Source organism: Silene latifolia, chromosome 10 (genome assembly GCF_048544455.1).
Source record: "Silene latifolia isolate original U9 population chromosome 10, ASM4854445v1, whole genome shotgun sequence".
Classification (NCBI taxonomy): Eukaryota; Viridiplantae; Streptophyta; class Magnoliopsida; order Caryophyllales; family Caryophyllaceae; genus Silene; species Silene latifolia.
In genome coordinates this window covers 12,357,800-12,373,890 of record NC_133535.1, presented here as the reverse complement: position 1 = coordinate 12,373,890, position 16,091 = coordinate 12,357,800, and the positions used below count along the sequence as shown (strand labels likewise).

The window sequence follows — 16,091 nt, the reverse complement described above, 5'->3', positions numbered from 1 at the left end:
TTTTGTCCAACATAAATTATTTTCGTTTCTTTTTATATATGTAGGAAAAATATCAAATTGTGGCCAATTACAATGTAGTATAAAAATTATATGAAAATCGAAATTCGGATTTCAGGACAAAAATGCTCCTAGTTATACAATGTGTATAAAACTACAACCAATATTAGAACACGGAGAAAGCATTTGACAGCAAACCCCTTAAGCTTTGTTGTTGAGAAAAAGCTCTGTGCACTGCTTCCTTGTATCATCAAGACTAGTAACTGAAAAGCATACAGTAAAATCAAGACGATTTCCACACGAGACAATCAAACCAACCTCACAAATTTACATGAAGCGTGAAATTAACCGTGGTATTAAATCTGAGATGTAACATCGCATCCACATTAAATTGTTAAGGTTTTTAATGTTAGCGACTTAGCGTGACAAAATTTTGAGGCAGTATGAGCCACAGTCGTGACATGCCGGCTGAGGCTTTGCCGTGGTTAGTGAATCCAAGATCCAAGCTAAAGCTAGCTAAAGTTAAAAGCATACCTGTATGACCAACTGTCCTCTCTGACTCGAATATCTCATAGTCATTTCCTCCCTTCACAAAGGGAAACCAGATATTAGGCGATGTTGAAATGTTGCCACATTGTCTGTGATCAACTAAGTGGTCATTTGGTTACCCGCTAAAAAGCACAGAAATTTCAATTCTTTAGACAAAAACTATGCGAGATTGTTGTGCACAGACGGACTGTCTAATTTCATGTTATACTACCTTATTTAGAAAATCAGTTAATTACTTGTCGTATCTATACGACAGTCTAAATCTTACACACTGAGAGAAGTCCATGCTTTACCTCAAAAGTTTTGTCGCCGAAGAAATGGATTTCACTGAAGTCCTCAAGGTACCGCAAGCAATAAGTCTTGTCCCAACCTCGAGGAAAAACCTATATGTAGCAGCAGAAAACGGTAAATTAGAATCCAGCCATAAAATTCCACAAAACTGAGTTAACTAAAAGCTACTCACATCAAAGCTTATCTGCCCTCCTATCGAAAATGTCAGATTGAAGTGCGCAAACTTCTCACGCAATATTGACACCATCTTTGCACGTATTTTGTGAACCTGTGCATGGTACGATTTAGTTATATACATAGCCAACAAAATTAAGCTATCTGAGAATTAGCTCATGAAGAACATTTTCATAGGATATTGAAGTCATTAACCTTGTCATATTTTTCAAATTCATCCCTTTCTTCCTGGCTACAATTTCTTCCGATAGGTGATACATTAATCATCCCATTCCGGAATTCTATAAACGTTCCCCTAGAAAAAATGGCCAGAAAAGAGGTGAGGTCATGAAGAGAAAAAGGATTACGCATCTGCACATTTTTTTAGCAATATTATATTTTTTTAGTGTAATGTTTTAGTAAATGTGCTCAAAAACTTTATACTAAAGCAGAACTCAAAAACTTTAAAATAAAACTCAGAAAATAAACAATAAGAGGTACTGCCTCAGATGTATAGTCTATGAACTGGGAATATACTCCGTATTTCTTAATTTTTCAGAAAGTAGAGAAGAGTCGCCAATATATATGTACCTCTTTATGGGAATATCCAGATCGGCAATATACTTGAGAGTGAAATTAATGAACTCCTGAAACAGAAGATTGCAGAGTCAGTTTTTGTCCATGTAAACCCGAACAGTACACTCATGACCTTCTTTAAGCGCTTCCGTATTATCTCCCACTCAAATTTACTGTATTAGACTGTGAAGTACAATCAGATCTTGAATGTATAAATTGTCATGATGAAAATCTTTTTTGATGGACGGTTAGGTTAGGGTACGAGTATTAGGGGTCTTTGATAGACGGTTTCAAAATAAATTAGTTTAAAAGATGCTGTCAAATGCTAAAATAATCTAGAGGATCACTCTCAGTTATCCCATGCATCAAGGATAGAAAGCATATTCTTACCTTCAGTTTATCATCTCCAAGATGCTGCTTCAAGCTCTGAAACACCAAACATACATCAGAACTTGCAACATATACTATGTCATCTTATGTATACAAGCTTATTTAGAAGTTACCATTATGGCAAGCTCCACTCCGGCTTTATAAGCAACTAATCCATTCTCCGCAAAAAAATAATCATAATCGTTAATAGCTGCATAAACAAGCAAAGTTAGTGAAATCATGCCAGAAGGATGTTGCTGCAGTACTCAAAACAGGTTGACTAATAGACGATTAAGAACAGCATTCTCTTGAGCAAACATTACAAATACGAAGAGAGCGAAAAATCAGAAAAGAAAATAGGTTTAAGGTCTTAACCCTAAACTAACCTGTCTTACCAAGTTGCTCTGAAATCTTAACAAAGTCAGATCCGCCAACAACTCCAATTGTAACTACCTACAAAAAATGACAATCGTTATAACAGACAACAGTTGAAACACGGGAAAAAAAAACTGAAGATTTATCAGTATCTTGCTAACATAAAATAGAAGTCCACTACGTTCTGTCGCAGTAAAAGCTTTCTTATTGAAGTCCACTGCACCTGTGTTGCGCGAAAGCTTTCTAATTATTTTTTTGGAGGATGGGAGAAGAGGGGTTGAAATGTTGAAGTAGCTAACAACATCATCAGTTCCTTTGAAAGACTACCAAACAATGACCTACTTCACAAATATTGTTTTTTTTTTTCACAAAAAAAAAAAAAATGTACCTTCCGCAATTCTTTCATGAACTGTGACATCTCTAAAGTTACCTCCTGCCAGTAGGAAACAGAACCATCAGTTAAGATATAATGTAACATGGATCCCAGAAATTACAGAAAGAAAACAAGACAGTGAAGCCTATCAGAGACAATTACACAAAACTACAAGAGACAGCTTTCAAATACGGCAACACGGTTACAATGCATGAAACAGGACTCAAGCAGAAGTTCTCATTAACACCAAGCAGTTCCTCTCAGTTGTTACACTGTTTCCACCAAACTATGACGAAAAACAGTACTGCAATATAAGGTTCCTATACCTTAACTGACAGGATGAGAAATTCTTATGTACTCTCGGTGTCCCACGTCATTATACACCTCAACTAATGAGAGATTAAGATTGTCAACACTTCACATATATACCAAAGCAGTATCTCAGTGAAAGCAAAAAAAAAAAAAAAAAAAAAAAAAATGAATATTCTCACTGGTTAAGGTGTACGGTGACATAGTGCACCGGGTGTACAGAATGATGGACAAAAATAATTTAACTTGCATATCAAACACATCAATCAACAAGATACTAGAAGTCGCATTTTACATCTTCCAGCAACAGATTTGTTATTTCATTGGTATGAAATTGACCAAAATGACCTAATTCTTAACAAACAAGCTTCAATGGTACTACTAGACAACAACAACAACAACAACAACAACAACATCAGAGCCTTAATCCCAAAATGATTTGGGGTCGGCTGACATGAATATCCTCTAGAACCGTCCATGGGTGAACGCACACCGTCCATGGTACTACACGAATACATCAAAAATTAACTCAAGGGTGTAAGATCACCCAAATGCAAAAAATACGAGGAATATTCAATGGGTAACATACTAACATATAGCTCATAGCACTGTAAAATTCCAAGAAGGTAATTCAGCACAATGAAGATCTGAACATCAACAACAGCAAAAACCAAAAAGGACTACCTTTCTTGGTGCTGTAAGAGTTCCATCGACATCAAATAATGCGATGACACCAGGCATCCTAGCCGCCATTGTACTTGAGGAAGCTACCATGCAATTTGTTTCATAATTAACTGTTCACTACGACCAAGAAACCCGGAGCAGTCATTCACATTAAATAAACTTTACAGATGTACAATTATGACAGGTAGAAATGTAGAATCCAATTTAGAGGTTACACCAGAGTTTAACACTTTTCTTTTATTGCTAAGTATCAGTCACTCGATCCAATTCCTGACGCAAATTTAATCTTTGGCCATCCGAAAACAGTCTCTTTGTGTAGCTAGCATGAGAGTAAGGCCGTGTACATCCTACCCCTTACCTCGCAATTTGTAGAAGCCTTTGAGGCACGGATGTAATGTTGTCGTTACATAATCGAAGCAACCATTATCGGGGTCAATACTATCTGAATTATATGTCTTGAGCATGACATACATTTTTTCGGGTCAAAATTGAAGAAAGTTTACAACTTTCAAATGTCAGTTGGTCTTGCTTCAGACGGGCCATGCCATTTTGATCTGAAGTAATAAGACGGGATTTTGTAACCATTTTACGGTCAAATGTGACCACTATTGAAAAACAAGTACCATAAGCCGTATCACTAGTTGTACCATTGTAGTTACATTTAACCACGAAATGGTCACATGTGTCCGTCTGAAGCTTCAGACGAAAAGTGGCCGTCTGAAACAAGAATTTGCGTTCAAATGGTGATGCACCCTGATGATCAAGTGATCAACCAACGCAGATCATAAAGATACTTCCAACACAATTGATACCCTTGATAAAAAAATTAAATCTAATTTCATCCGTCCCACTCATTTATTTAACTTTAAATAAAATACGTCTCACAATGAATAAAAATGCACTCGGTAAACAAATGATTGGGACGGATGAGTACATATCACAATCACATCCAGCTCAAATAAGCTTATATACTCCGTATAACATAAACAGAATTATAAAGAATGTACCTTTGAAATTAATTGGATAAATGAAAGAGAAGATCCTCCAGTTGACTGGAAATTAATAATTATAAATAGATGCAATTGTATATTGTAATTTAAAATTAAAATTAATCAAATGAGCTTTGAAAAATGAAGCATGAGATCTAAAAACTGGGGTTTATATAGTGTCATATTAGTCCAATTCCTCAAAAAGTTAGGCCAATTGAAATGCCGCCCTTGTTTTCTTTAATTCTACTGTATTTCTTCTCAAGTTAGGCCAATCTAGTAGTCAACTTTATACCGTTATGTGAACTCATTCCAAAGTCACAAATTCTCATTTGCAACGGTCAATATAAGTTTGTGACGGATCAAATAAAATTCAAATAGATACTTAAAAGATAAGTCATTTGTGTCTTTCTAGGCATTTTGATTTTTATCTTATCTACCCATATAGATTATACTTGACCCGTCACAAGCTTGTGATAGATATACCCGTCACAATTTACTGTTTCAAAGTTAGGCCAGTCTATGTTACCCGATAGTTTTATTTGGTCAGGTTCGCTTGTCCCAAAGTTTGAAGCCTCCGACACACCACTTCATTTTAGACGAAAAAATTGAACTCTGGAGAATGACTGTACACTTGCAGCCGAGTCAGAGTAACATAGGGACTAGTTTATGCAATTTCCCTCGTTAAGTAGAGGTCCACAAGACCACAACTCTACAGTCATTTTGACCTTAGTAAGTACAGTTATAATATAATACAGTATACCGTATACCGTGTACTGGTAGGCAGTGATTTTGGCTCCCCATTTCATATAGAGAATCAATCAGAAGTGTAAGTGGTAATAAAACTCTGCAAATTACAAAGTTTACAAACAATTTCAAGGGGATGGGCTTAAACATAAATGTATTCCAAGAAGAAGAAACTCTGTAAATCAGAGGATCAGGTCTCTAAAATTCGAATACAGAACAATTAGAAGCATGCCCTTTCTTATAGGGAGTGTATTTCTTCGTAAAGGGTATTAAAAAAAAATAGACGCACAAATAAGTAAGAAATCACTTCTCCGAAATCTTGATTTGTCATCATAATCAGCTGCCAAAAAATAGTGTAAGAAATGATGATGTATCATTTTTCATGAACAAGGGGATGGTAAACTGGAAACCACATGCTGCGTTTCACGTACTCCACCGTCTCCTCCTGCAATTGATACATATATTAGTCAAGAACATGAGATGCAGTTTTACTACATTGTGCTACTGCCATTATTGTCGAACGACTAAGAACCAACATATCTTGGTGCTTTACAGCTAAAAATCATACTCCCCCAATTCACTTGAATACACCGCGTTTACTTTTGGACCAAAGTGTACGAAAATGAAAAACGTGTACGAGAATGAAAAACATGTGCGAGAAGAATGGAGCCCATGTTATTTTCTACCTAATGAAAAAATCCAGTGAATTGATTTGAATGTATCCTGGAAGAATTCCATATTATTCACAATCCCAGATCCCAGTTTCACTGGAAACGTCACAAAAGTAGGTTTCCCAGTAGTTTAATCAAAGCATGTGTTTCCAGGATAATATTTTACAAGCGAATGATTATGAAGTAATGACTATTATCTCATGAACCTCTGCCATGCCACCCCTAACTCCCTCAATTCGCTGGTGCAGTTGATATCCGATAATATTGTAGAAATTAGGAAAAGGAATGGACCAGTGAAGGGGGAGGCAAGACGGAGCAACATAGAGTAAAGGGAGGCCCTCGAAACCTCCGTGAAAAAATATTAAGAAGGCAAAATATGTAATATTCCAATCTTACCTTAGACATACACTTGAGCTCTCTTGGTCCCACTTCACCATGGCCTTCAGCAAGGTCTTCAATGACAGCTTCTCGCAGTACAGCAGCTGCGACTTCTGCTGTAATATCTCTTATACTGCATCCAAAAGAGAGAAATTATGGCTTTTCTCTCATTTCCAAACAAATCATAAGAGCTAAAAACAGCAATGTCAATGCTTTGAATTCTGAAATTTTAAAATCACCGACAGTAAACCATGAGGCAAAAAGAATGCTGATATCATAAAGAGTAGAGTTATGGAGCCGTACATCTTTATTTATCCAATAATCCAATATAATGATAAAAATTTAATAATGAAAACCGAACATTAAACCACCAATGTGCAAAACCCAGATACTCGCCTCAAGATTAGTAACTTCTATAGTTCTATATGTGCTTGCCAACACATTACAGTATTAGCAAGCCCTTCATGAAAACAACATCGATTTCCCCAATTCTCCCCTCTTTCATTATTTTGAGGGGTTCTTTTCCCAGGACGCCGGAAAAGGGGGTAGGAGGACGTCAGAAGAGATATGTACTGAGGCACTAACCTTCCAACTGATGGGTACAAAATGCCCCTCTGGATTTCATCATCTGTTATGTATGAAGCAAGACTGCAGACAAAACAGCTTTAAATAAGAAACCATCGACTATATCTCAATCACACCAGCAGAAGAAGCACGTTGCAATTGTCATAAAATTGTAAACAGTCCTGCTGCAATGGAGACGTCAAATTTGCATGGCAAGTTGAGATAAAATATTCACGAGAAAAGAGGATTGTGAAAGTCTCAGTCTAGCTAAACCAAGGACATGCACAACAGGACGTAAGACGGTAAGAGATCAGCTTGGAAATATAGACTACAAGGAACTTATATCACTACTCAGTAGGTTGCAATGAGGTGGAGTACAAACTGAGTTATACCACTACACAGATATAAGCACGACCTGATTACTTCTCTGAAGCAAGTGCCCAACCCCTACAGGCATATAAAAAAACTGCAACAAGTTGTAACTCTTTCCATGATTCTAGATTAGTGTTTCTTATTAATATTATTTGTTTTGGTTCAATCTGACTTAATCAAAAGGTCATACGCCGTTAAGGCTGATGCCAGACGGATGGAGGAGAACTCATTCCACAAGAAAACACAGCCTAAACTCTGAATGAAACCTTGAAGAAGAAAGGCGAATTTCAGATAATAATACCCAGCAAACAGGAAATTGGGGTGTTATGATTCAATCCCGACATCCAGATACAAGAGCAGGAACTCAACGAATTGAGCTCCACCTGATTCTCTAGTATAGTTTCTAGCAGTTGTTTTGAAGCAGCGGGGCTACTAAAGCAGCTCAAGATAAGAGGCGGATTAAGCTATATCACTAAACCAATAACAAATTCATAAACTAACAACACCACATAATTCCTCTTAAACCTTCATGCACAACTCAATTACACGGAGCAGAAAGTGCAGATTCGAAAAACACGGAAAAGAACTTTTTACCATTCCGCAGCTGCTTGCAACATGTCATCAGTAATCAACCGAGCACCTGACAGTAGAGCTCCCAAACCAATCCTGATAAATTAGAAGAACTCAGCAAATGTTCATTGGTCAAAGCACATGGGGTGTAAACAGATATCCTTAGCAACTAGGATTGAAAATAAGGCACCCACCCAGGAAAGAGATACATGTTATTCGCTTGATTTACATGACCTACTTTTCCATTTCCTGCATAAGAATTGACAAATTAAAGTTCAGGCCACCAGATTCAGCACACTATTCATAGAGAGAAACCAAGAAATTCAGTCAGAAGACTGCAACAGGCTTACGAATAGCTAAAGTTCACGTACCAAGATCAACATTTTGGAATGGACTTCCACTTGCGAAAACAATGTTTTCTCCAGCATGCTTAAAGGCATCAGCGGGAGTACATTCGGCTGCTCAAAGAGAGATTTCAGAAATAAAATTATCAGCAAGTAGACTGACTGAAGAAAATCAAAGGTCTATAACTACCAGAACGAACACAAACCGTTCAGAGTGGGGTTTGACATGGCAAATATAGCAGGTCTAGGGCTGTTTGATTCTCCCATAGCTTTCAGTACCTAAGTCATAGGTAATGAAGAAGCTAAGAGACAAACGAGCTCAAAAAAAAGGAAGATCGGAATACATTGGCCAATCATATTCTGAATCATAAAGAACATCCTTGACATCAGTACATTCAGAGTGGCAAGCGCACAATGAAAAACTATACACCATATTGGCTGAAATCCCGTTTGAACAAGAAAGATACATGTGAGTACGTGACACATAAATCAACTGTCAAATTTGCTAATAACTGTATTCTTCAAAACGTTTGTCACCAGCATATTTTGCATAACATCTATAGGAAGTAAATCAGCATTTTATATCTCAGAAATGAAAAGATAATCATATATCAGCCGAATGATGGAATTTAAAAATTCATGGACGACTCACCTCTTCAGTGAAGATACCCCCAACTCCAGACAAACCAAGTAGCACATCTGGCTTGACCTTCCTAACCTAAAACGATAGATGTATTAAAGAAAAATATAACATTTAAGATTACTGTAACATTTAAGATTAATAAGACTAAAAGACATGGAGCTTGCATTAGGCTTATTTTTAAGTAACGTTATTTTAAAGGTAAAAGAGATTGCAACAAAAATCTATGCAGTGATTTAAGTTTATAAACCATGGTCCACAAGATCAGAAAACTTACCACTTCAGCAAGATTTGCCCCCTCCCTAAGCCCGTCAATTTCTTCAGGATATTTAGCAAAGGATGCAGCAGCTGGATCTAATTTTTTTCTATCTTTAGTAACGAGCCCCTGCATCCACATACAGTTATTATTACTGCCAGACTTCAACCAAGGCTAACAGAGCCTTTGATTTCATAATGTCCATTATTTAACAAGGAGATGACGTTCTGCACTACCCAGAAGCAGCTAAAGGTTTTAAAACAAAGCCAAAAATAACAATGAAGTTTTCCTTGATCAATGTAAAATCTACGTGTTGGCACGGTCAGGACTTCCATAAAAACATTCTCTTAAGTCTTAAATGGGGAATCAGGACATCGAGTAATCACCCAATCAACGACGTATTGGCTATTGCGAAAAAAAATTTGGAAGAAAAAAAAAAAAAAAAAAAAACCGGTATACAATGCATCGAAGAAAATACGAACCAACGTTACTAGAGTCCAAACAGTAGTAGCAGCTGGGTAATGTCGTAATGAATGAATACTTTCATCACTATTCGGTTAACACATGGATACAATTAGATTCTATTATAATTATAATTTATATGCAATGCTATTACCAAAGGCACATAAAGCTCAAGTAACAGAACACATACGTCTTTGTCTATAAGATAAAATTGATGCTTGTCTGCTATCCCATTTATCCTAGCCATCCTTGAAACAGCCTGTACAGCCATGTTTAGGACACCAATCCCTGCACTGAAAACCACCCTCTAGAGGTCAATTTATAATCTAGATGTGAAAAGGAATTAGGCAAAGAAAGTGTAATAAATGCAAAAAAAAAAAACACGATCATAATCCATCAGAAAAGAAAAAAAATATGTTTCTCTAATCTTACCTCCCAGCTCCAACAACAACAATTTTCTGTTTCACAAAGTCGGTCAATGGCAGACCTTGTGCTCTGACAGCACCTAGCAGTCCAGCCAAGGCAACGCCAGCAGTTCCCTGTAGAACAAGAGATAACCAAATGGCCAAAGGTTTCAAAAGGAAGACAACAAATAGACTAAATTTATATACAATCCCAACCAACGGATTTTGGTACTTTTGTTGTACTCAATTACACAATGACCGAATTCCTCTCAGAAAGTTCACTGCCCACAAACGGATATGCTATTTCTATAAAAGACGACTCGTACACGATATAGTGATGACCATCACCCAAACTCACCTGAATGTCGTCATTAAACATGCAGCACCTTTTACGGTATCTTTCCAATGTTTCAAATGCCCATTTCATTTGGAAGTCCTCAAACTGCCAAAATTTCACCAGTAAGATACAAGTGTGAAAGTTAATGTGGTGCACTACAGAAGGGACAAACACCTGCACAATAGCTTTTGGCCAACGTGTATGAACAGCTTCCATGAACTCATCAACGATTGCAATATACTCATCACCTTCTAATCTAGGTTGCCTGAGTCCTAGATCTGCGTAATTTTACACAAAGGAAGTACAAGGTTCTTTCAGATTCCGGAAAAGGCACCAAAAATATATGCATGAGCAGAAGATTCTGAAGCATAACACCATTAAAAAGGCCATGGAAGAAATACTAGACTTCCAAGTCGGAAAATAAAGGCAGTGAAGAAACAAAAAGAAGTCCAATTTCAGATTCATAAAGGAACTTAGTTTATAGCCACTGATTAATTATAGAGTATCAGATGAAATTGAAGATTAGGGTATGCTAATATGCCCACAAGAGAAGCATAATACTCAGAAAAAACAGGTGCCATTACAGAAATTATCCAATTGAATAACGGTAAGAGCAACTGGCATTGCATTTCAGCATTGCAAATATGGAGTATTACTTACATAGACGATCTTCAAGAAGCTTCTGGTTGTTCGTACCAACATCAAGCATCACCGGGAGTACCTGAAAATATGGAAAAACAAAACTAGCATAAGATGAAAAATGAAACATATACTTTCATCAAGTGTAAGCAATGACATGTTCAGTACAAGAAACAATTTTGAACAGCAGTTTCACAGTCATACACTCATACCCGCTTGGGGTTCATCCCTGCAGCAGCAACATATACGTCAAGTTTCCCAATGGGTATGCCGATTCCCTGTACTCCAAGGTCACCCAAGCCAAGAATGCGGCTGCCATCAGTGACCACAATCATATCAACCTGCATTACAAGTGAGGAATCAGCATGGGAAATCACTTATCCTGACAGAGATAACACCAGCTATCATGTATGTCATACATTGATACACTCATACCTAGGAGCTCGGATATTAAAGTGAAAGTGTTATGTACGCTGATGGTTATAACTAACAAGCAATACCATGTGGTCACACCCATTTGGTAGAAACAAAAATAGTATGCCCATAGACTCACAGATGATTTGCCCCAAAGTGAGTATGTCAACACAATCCCTAGTGAAAAATTATTATTACTGTGATTTTAGAATAGTTAATCATTAGACCATAATCCCATATACTTAGCAGTCAAAAAGACACGTAGAATAGGACCAATAGTTTTAAAAAAAAAAAAAAAAAAGTATAGCCTAGTATATTTCTTTCCTAACTCAGAAAGAGAAGGTTATGAGAAATTGATAACCAGCTATAACTTCCCTCCAAACTAAAATCATTGCAAGTAAAACAAGAGATAGCATTAGAATAAAAAGTAAAAACAATAAAAAAAAAATTCAAGACATACATGTTGAGCAGGCCAATTATATATCATCGACATCATCTCTCCTTTATCTTTTGCGCTGAAATACATTCCACGTGGACGTCTGAACAAGCCAGAGTAATTTTGACAAACTAGCCCTACAGTTGGAGTATATATAATAGGAGCGAAGTCTTTGACATTATCAATAAGGACCTGAATACAATGACCGAACAGTCTCAGATCATTACCTACTCATGAACTTATGAAGAATTCCATGGGACTTACTCGGTAATATAATGTCTCGTTCCTGTCATGCAATCTATTCAGAATCCTCCATTTTGCTAAAGATACACCACTTTCTGGTTGCCCCAGCGTATTTTTCTCCAATGAGCGATATGATTCCACTGTATTTCATAGCACAATGCATAAGAGTATAAGACCAATTTGAAAACCAAGATCATACTCCAAAACGTAGCATTCGAGATTATCTACAGCAACAGACAATTCTTAAAATTTGGAAGACAAAAACTAAAAGAGCGAGAGTTTTAGCAAGTGATTATAAATGTTATATTCTTACAATTAACCAGCATGCACACCCAACAGAACAAAAAATTATTAAGGTGGCACATCATTCCTTTACACCATATGAATTTTATCGTTTTGTCATATCCAGCACGAATAATTGATTCCCAGCCACATTATTCTTATTTTCTTAATTCCAATCAAGCCTCAAATTGTGAGAATCGTTAAGGCGGAAGGGTGAAGTTGTTGCAAGCTAAATTCGTTGTATTTCTTATATTGTGAAGAAGCAAACATAGGATTCAATTTCAGTGCAGCTTTCATCATGGGCCATCCTGTCTCTGTGTTTAACACATGTGTAAGGGTGCGAACATTACCCTTACCCCTCCATAAATGGAAGCTTTTGAGGCACATGGGTGATGGTGGTGGATTGGTGAGCAATATCCTACTTCAAAGCTAAATGCCATGCTGGATTTAAGGTTCCACATCTGAACTACCATGAGTTCATGACCTTATATCTTTTCATTCAAGAAAACATAACTGAAAGCATCAAAATCTATTTTACCCCGTATGCCTGGACGGTGCAAGTTCTTAACAAAGTTAATGAAAACAAACACCAGCGTGTGGGCTTCAAAATAAGTTTCTGCATCAACCAAAGTTCACAAAGAAACATACATGCCACATATTGAAGTTGTCCGAACAAATTTCATACGCTGAAGAACTAAACACAGCTCCCGCAACAAGCACATAAAAATACATGCAAAATGAATAAATACTATCACAATTTAAAAGAACTCGGGAAAATAAAGATATTTGTATTTACTCCAGTATTAACTAGAAGAGATTATAAATGCAGAAGCGAAAGAAAGAAACCCACTGAAACGCGCATACTGCTGCTCAAATGAGACAATACGAGGTGGCAAGAGACCACGAAGCCCTAGACGGTCTCTTTCTGTCATAGGGAAGGCCGTATCCTGAAAAGCATTAATTCAAAATCATAAATGATTTAAAGTTAAGATTCCTCTATTAAAAGCAGTAAAATCCCAGAGAAATAATTGCTGACAATTAGCAGATTATTATTACTGATAACCAACAATCAAATCAAGATTTTTACAATAATAGTTTTTCTGTAGGAAACTAGGAATCATTTCCAATTAAGAAGCACAAATTGTCAAATATATTGATCCATTGAAAGAGATTTGTAATATTGCTAGTCAATCACACTCCCTAAAGATTTCATATCCCCAATCCCCCATATGGCCCATATTCAGCAAATTCATCGAAAACTTTTAAAATAGATTGTCCTTTAAAAACCGAATTAATGAGCTTGAGTGCTGGACTCTTTACGGAAACCTAATTTAGGAATACACGAGCACTTTTTATAGACAAGCCAACGCATCAGTAAAGTGAGACATAGGGTGTGTTTAGATAAGGGACGAAGGGAATGGACGGAGATCAAAGGTGAAATCCTTTGTTTGGTTAGCAAAATAGATGTGGAGCGATTTGGAGGGGAGGGAAAATGGATCCCTCCATTTCCCTCCACCAAAGCATATCAAAATCTCTCCAATAAAGGAAAGATTTGGAGAGATTTGAACGTGAAAACTCTTCCTGTCAATTTTCCCTTAGAGTAAGGTAACTCTCTACAGCCAAAACTAACAATCAGCCACTTCCAAACACATTCCATAAAAGTCATTAACATCGTCTTAAGTAACTCGTAAGTCCTACAATACAATACTAAGCTAAAAACAACTCAGCATTTGCATAATCACACTTCGAAAACCTTGAAAGAACCACTACTAAAAGCTGCTAAATTAAGCCAACTCTCTATTAATTTCCACAAAATTAGAAGCACAGCCATAATAAAGGCCAACAAAATTCCGCAAATTCTATTCCAGTTCTCTTCTATCTCCTTTTAGCCAAAAAAACAAATTCCGCAAATTCATCAGTTACTGTTGGAATGAATTTCTTTCCTTCAATTCAACAACAAATTCGACTATTATTAGTTTGAGCTGGCATCGTCCGTCAATCGTACTCGTATCAGCTTCCTCATTTTATGTCAATTTCAAAAACATACCATAATATTTGACAATTTCACGAGTTTGACTTTAAACTAGAGGAAAAAGTCAAAATAACTTCAACAAATCAACAATGTCGCATAATCCTAGCGTCTAAACGTTGCAATACATATATATCCAGCACAATTCGCTACGAAATCGAACATTACACTATTAAAGTCAATTAACGCAGAAAATAATTAAGGATAACAAAAAATAACTAAAATTAAACCTTATTAAACCAAGGATCATGAAGAATATCAATGCCGCGCTTATCAACAATAGAAGGACCAGGAATCGCCGCCGCAGCCGCCATCGAAAACCTCCGCGATCGCTGAAAACTCGCCGTCGCTGATCGCGTCAATCTCCACATATTTAACACCTGTTCAACAAATTCAGGACACAGAATTACGACATTGTAGAAGACGAATTACAGAAAATAAAATTGAAAAATGAAGAATTAGAGATGAAATGCGAGGAATTGACTTACAGTATAAAGGAAACAGTATAGTTTGAAGAACAAAATGAGGTGACGTTGTTGAGATAACGCGGGCTAAAAGTAAGTGTTTGTTTGTGTTTGATTTGATACGATTTGTAGATTGAATGTTTCAAGTGTGTATTTTTTTGGAAGGATGCTTTCAGAAGCTACCGCTATTTATGGGAACTACTAACACGTACGGTACTCTTAATTTAAAGATTAAGGGAGGCGTATCTGTTTTAGTTTTAAAACGGAATAATTATGCTAGGAGGCTCGACTTTGCTGGTTTTTTCATAACTTTGTGTAAAATTATCATCTGGCCTTCTTGAGTCTTGACTCAATGATTAAATATTAAATATTCACACACAAAGTCAATAGTATAAAGAGAGTTATAGGGAGTATATAAAGAGCAAGTAGAAAAGTATTCAGCTTTATTTATATGAAGAGTATATATAGTATAAGAGTACATCTGTAATATGGTAATAGGATATTTCTTAAAGATACGGTAATATATGGACATCCATATAATATCTAAAGATATTTCATAACAAATCAATCAATCAATACTACTATATATTAAATCCAGAAACCAAGGGAGTTCAATGTAATTAAAGAAAGTTATACAAATTAATTATAAAATTAAAAAAAGAATATACTCGGTAATTTTCCTAAATATTTATAGAACACTAAAATAAAGATGGTCAATTTCCTTAAAATAAAATAATTAATTAGTATAAACATGCACACTTATGGTATTAACTATTATCATCATACAATTATATACTCCCTCCATTTTTTAATATATGACGTTTTACTTTTTCGAGGCAAGCCTTTGACTTTAATATTTTCAAAAATATATTTGGTAAAAAATTAAAATAATTAAACTATTAAATTCCTTATGAAAAACTCTTTCATATGAGTATACATATCACTATATTTAAGCATATAATTTGAGAGATGTTGAAGAGAGAAGTGTGTGTCTCGAAATGTGAGAAAGTCATATATAGAAAAATAGAGGGAGTATTAAATTTAAAATCTATGCAATTTTATTAAACATACAAAAATATAATATAAGTATGTTATAAATAATTCAAGTTATATTCCATAATATATAATTTTGCATAATTCTTTCGATTTGATTTAATGCATATATGTAATATATATT

General features: G+C 35.9%; 2 protein-coding genes across 4 annotated transcripts; both read right to left on the bottom strand.

Moving 5' to 3' along the window:
* LOC141605141 (phosphomannomutase-like) lies at nt 1-4,816 on the bottom strand. 3 transcript variants are annotated; one of them, XM_074423804.1, is made up of 12 exons: nt 4,684-4,816; nt 3,677-3,793; nt 2,699-2,743; nt 2,331-2,388; nt 2,070-2,146; nt 1,957-1,992; nt 1,582-1,637; nt 1,207-1,306; nt 1,010-1,105; nt 840-929; nt 532-583; nt 1-260 (listed from the first exon to the last, which is right to left on the bottom strand). In XM_074423804.1, exons 2-12 carry the CDS (start codon nt 3,764-3,766, stop codon nt 199-201), a joined length of 762 nt encoding a protein of 253 aa, XP_074279905.1. In that variant the 5' UTR covers nt 3,767-3,793; nt 4,684-4,816; the 3' UTR covers nt 1-198. The 3 variants fall into 3 exon arrangements, with proteins under 3 accessions (XP_074279905.1, XP_074279904.1, XP_074279903.1); XM_074423803.1 differs by having other exon boundaries at nt 2,322-2,388; nt 4,684-4,808; XM_074423802.1 differs by having other exon boundaries at nt 2,322-2,388; nt 3,677-3,786; nt 4,684-4,772.
* A 626-nt stretch (nt 4,817-5,442) lies between these two features.
* On the bottom strand, nt 5,443-15,346 carry LOC141605137 (NAD-dependent malic enzyme 59 kDa isoform, mitochondrial). The gene is made up of 20 exons (XM_074423798.1): nt 14,939-15,346; nt 14,681-14,830; nt 13,272-13,368; nt 12,161-12,279; nt 11,921-12,088; nt 11,259-11,387; nt 11,068-11,128; nt 10,582-10,685; nt 10,429-10,512; nt 10,099-10,205; nt 9,857-9,959; nt 9,226-9,333; nt 8,961-9,026; nt 8,515-8,587; nt 8,336-8,422; nt 8,159-8,213; nt 7,989-8,060; nt 7,044-7,106; nt 6,477-6,591; nt 5,443-5,854 (listed from the first exon to the last, which is right to left on the bottom strand). The coding sequence occupies exons 2-20, from the start codon at nt 14,819-14,821 to the stop codon at nt 5,783-5,785; spliced, it is 1,824 nt and encodes a 607-aa protein (XP_074279899.1). The 5' UTR covers nt 14,822-14,830; nt 14,939-15,346; the 3' UTR covers nt 5,443-5,782.
* Nucleotides 15,347-16,091: the final 745 nt, after the last annotated feature.

Bases quoted from the DNA above. Each gene is read 5' to 3' on its own strand.
- LOC141605137 (XM_074423798.1), bottom strand. From the start codon at position 14,821: ATGTGGAGATTGACGCGATCAGCGACGGCGAGTTTTCAGCGATCGCGG. The intron at 12,280-13,271 runs GTGGGTTTCTTT...TATGAAATACAG, and splicing joins GCAGCAGTATGCGCGTTTCA to TGGAATCATATCGCTCATTG. The intron at 7,107-7,988 runs GTAAAAAGTTCT...TTTTGTCTGCAG, and splicing joins TTGCAAGCAGCTGCGGAATG to TCTTGCTTCATACATAACAG.
- LOC141605141 (XM_074423803.1), bottom strand. From the start codon at position 3,766: ATGGTAGCTTCCTCAAGTACAATGGCGGCTAGGATGCCTGGTGTCATC. The intron at 2,389-2,698 runs GTACATTTTTTT...CATTTTTTGTAG, and splicing joins TCATGAAAGAATTGCGGAAG to GTAGTTACAATTGGAGTTGT. The intron at 584-839 runs GTAAAGCATGGA...CCCTTTGTGAAG, and splicing joins TCGGCGACAAAACTTTTGAG to GGAGGAAATGACTATGAGAT.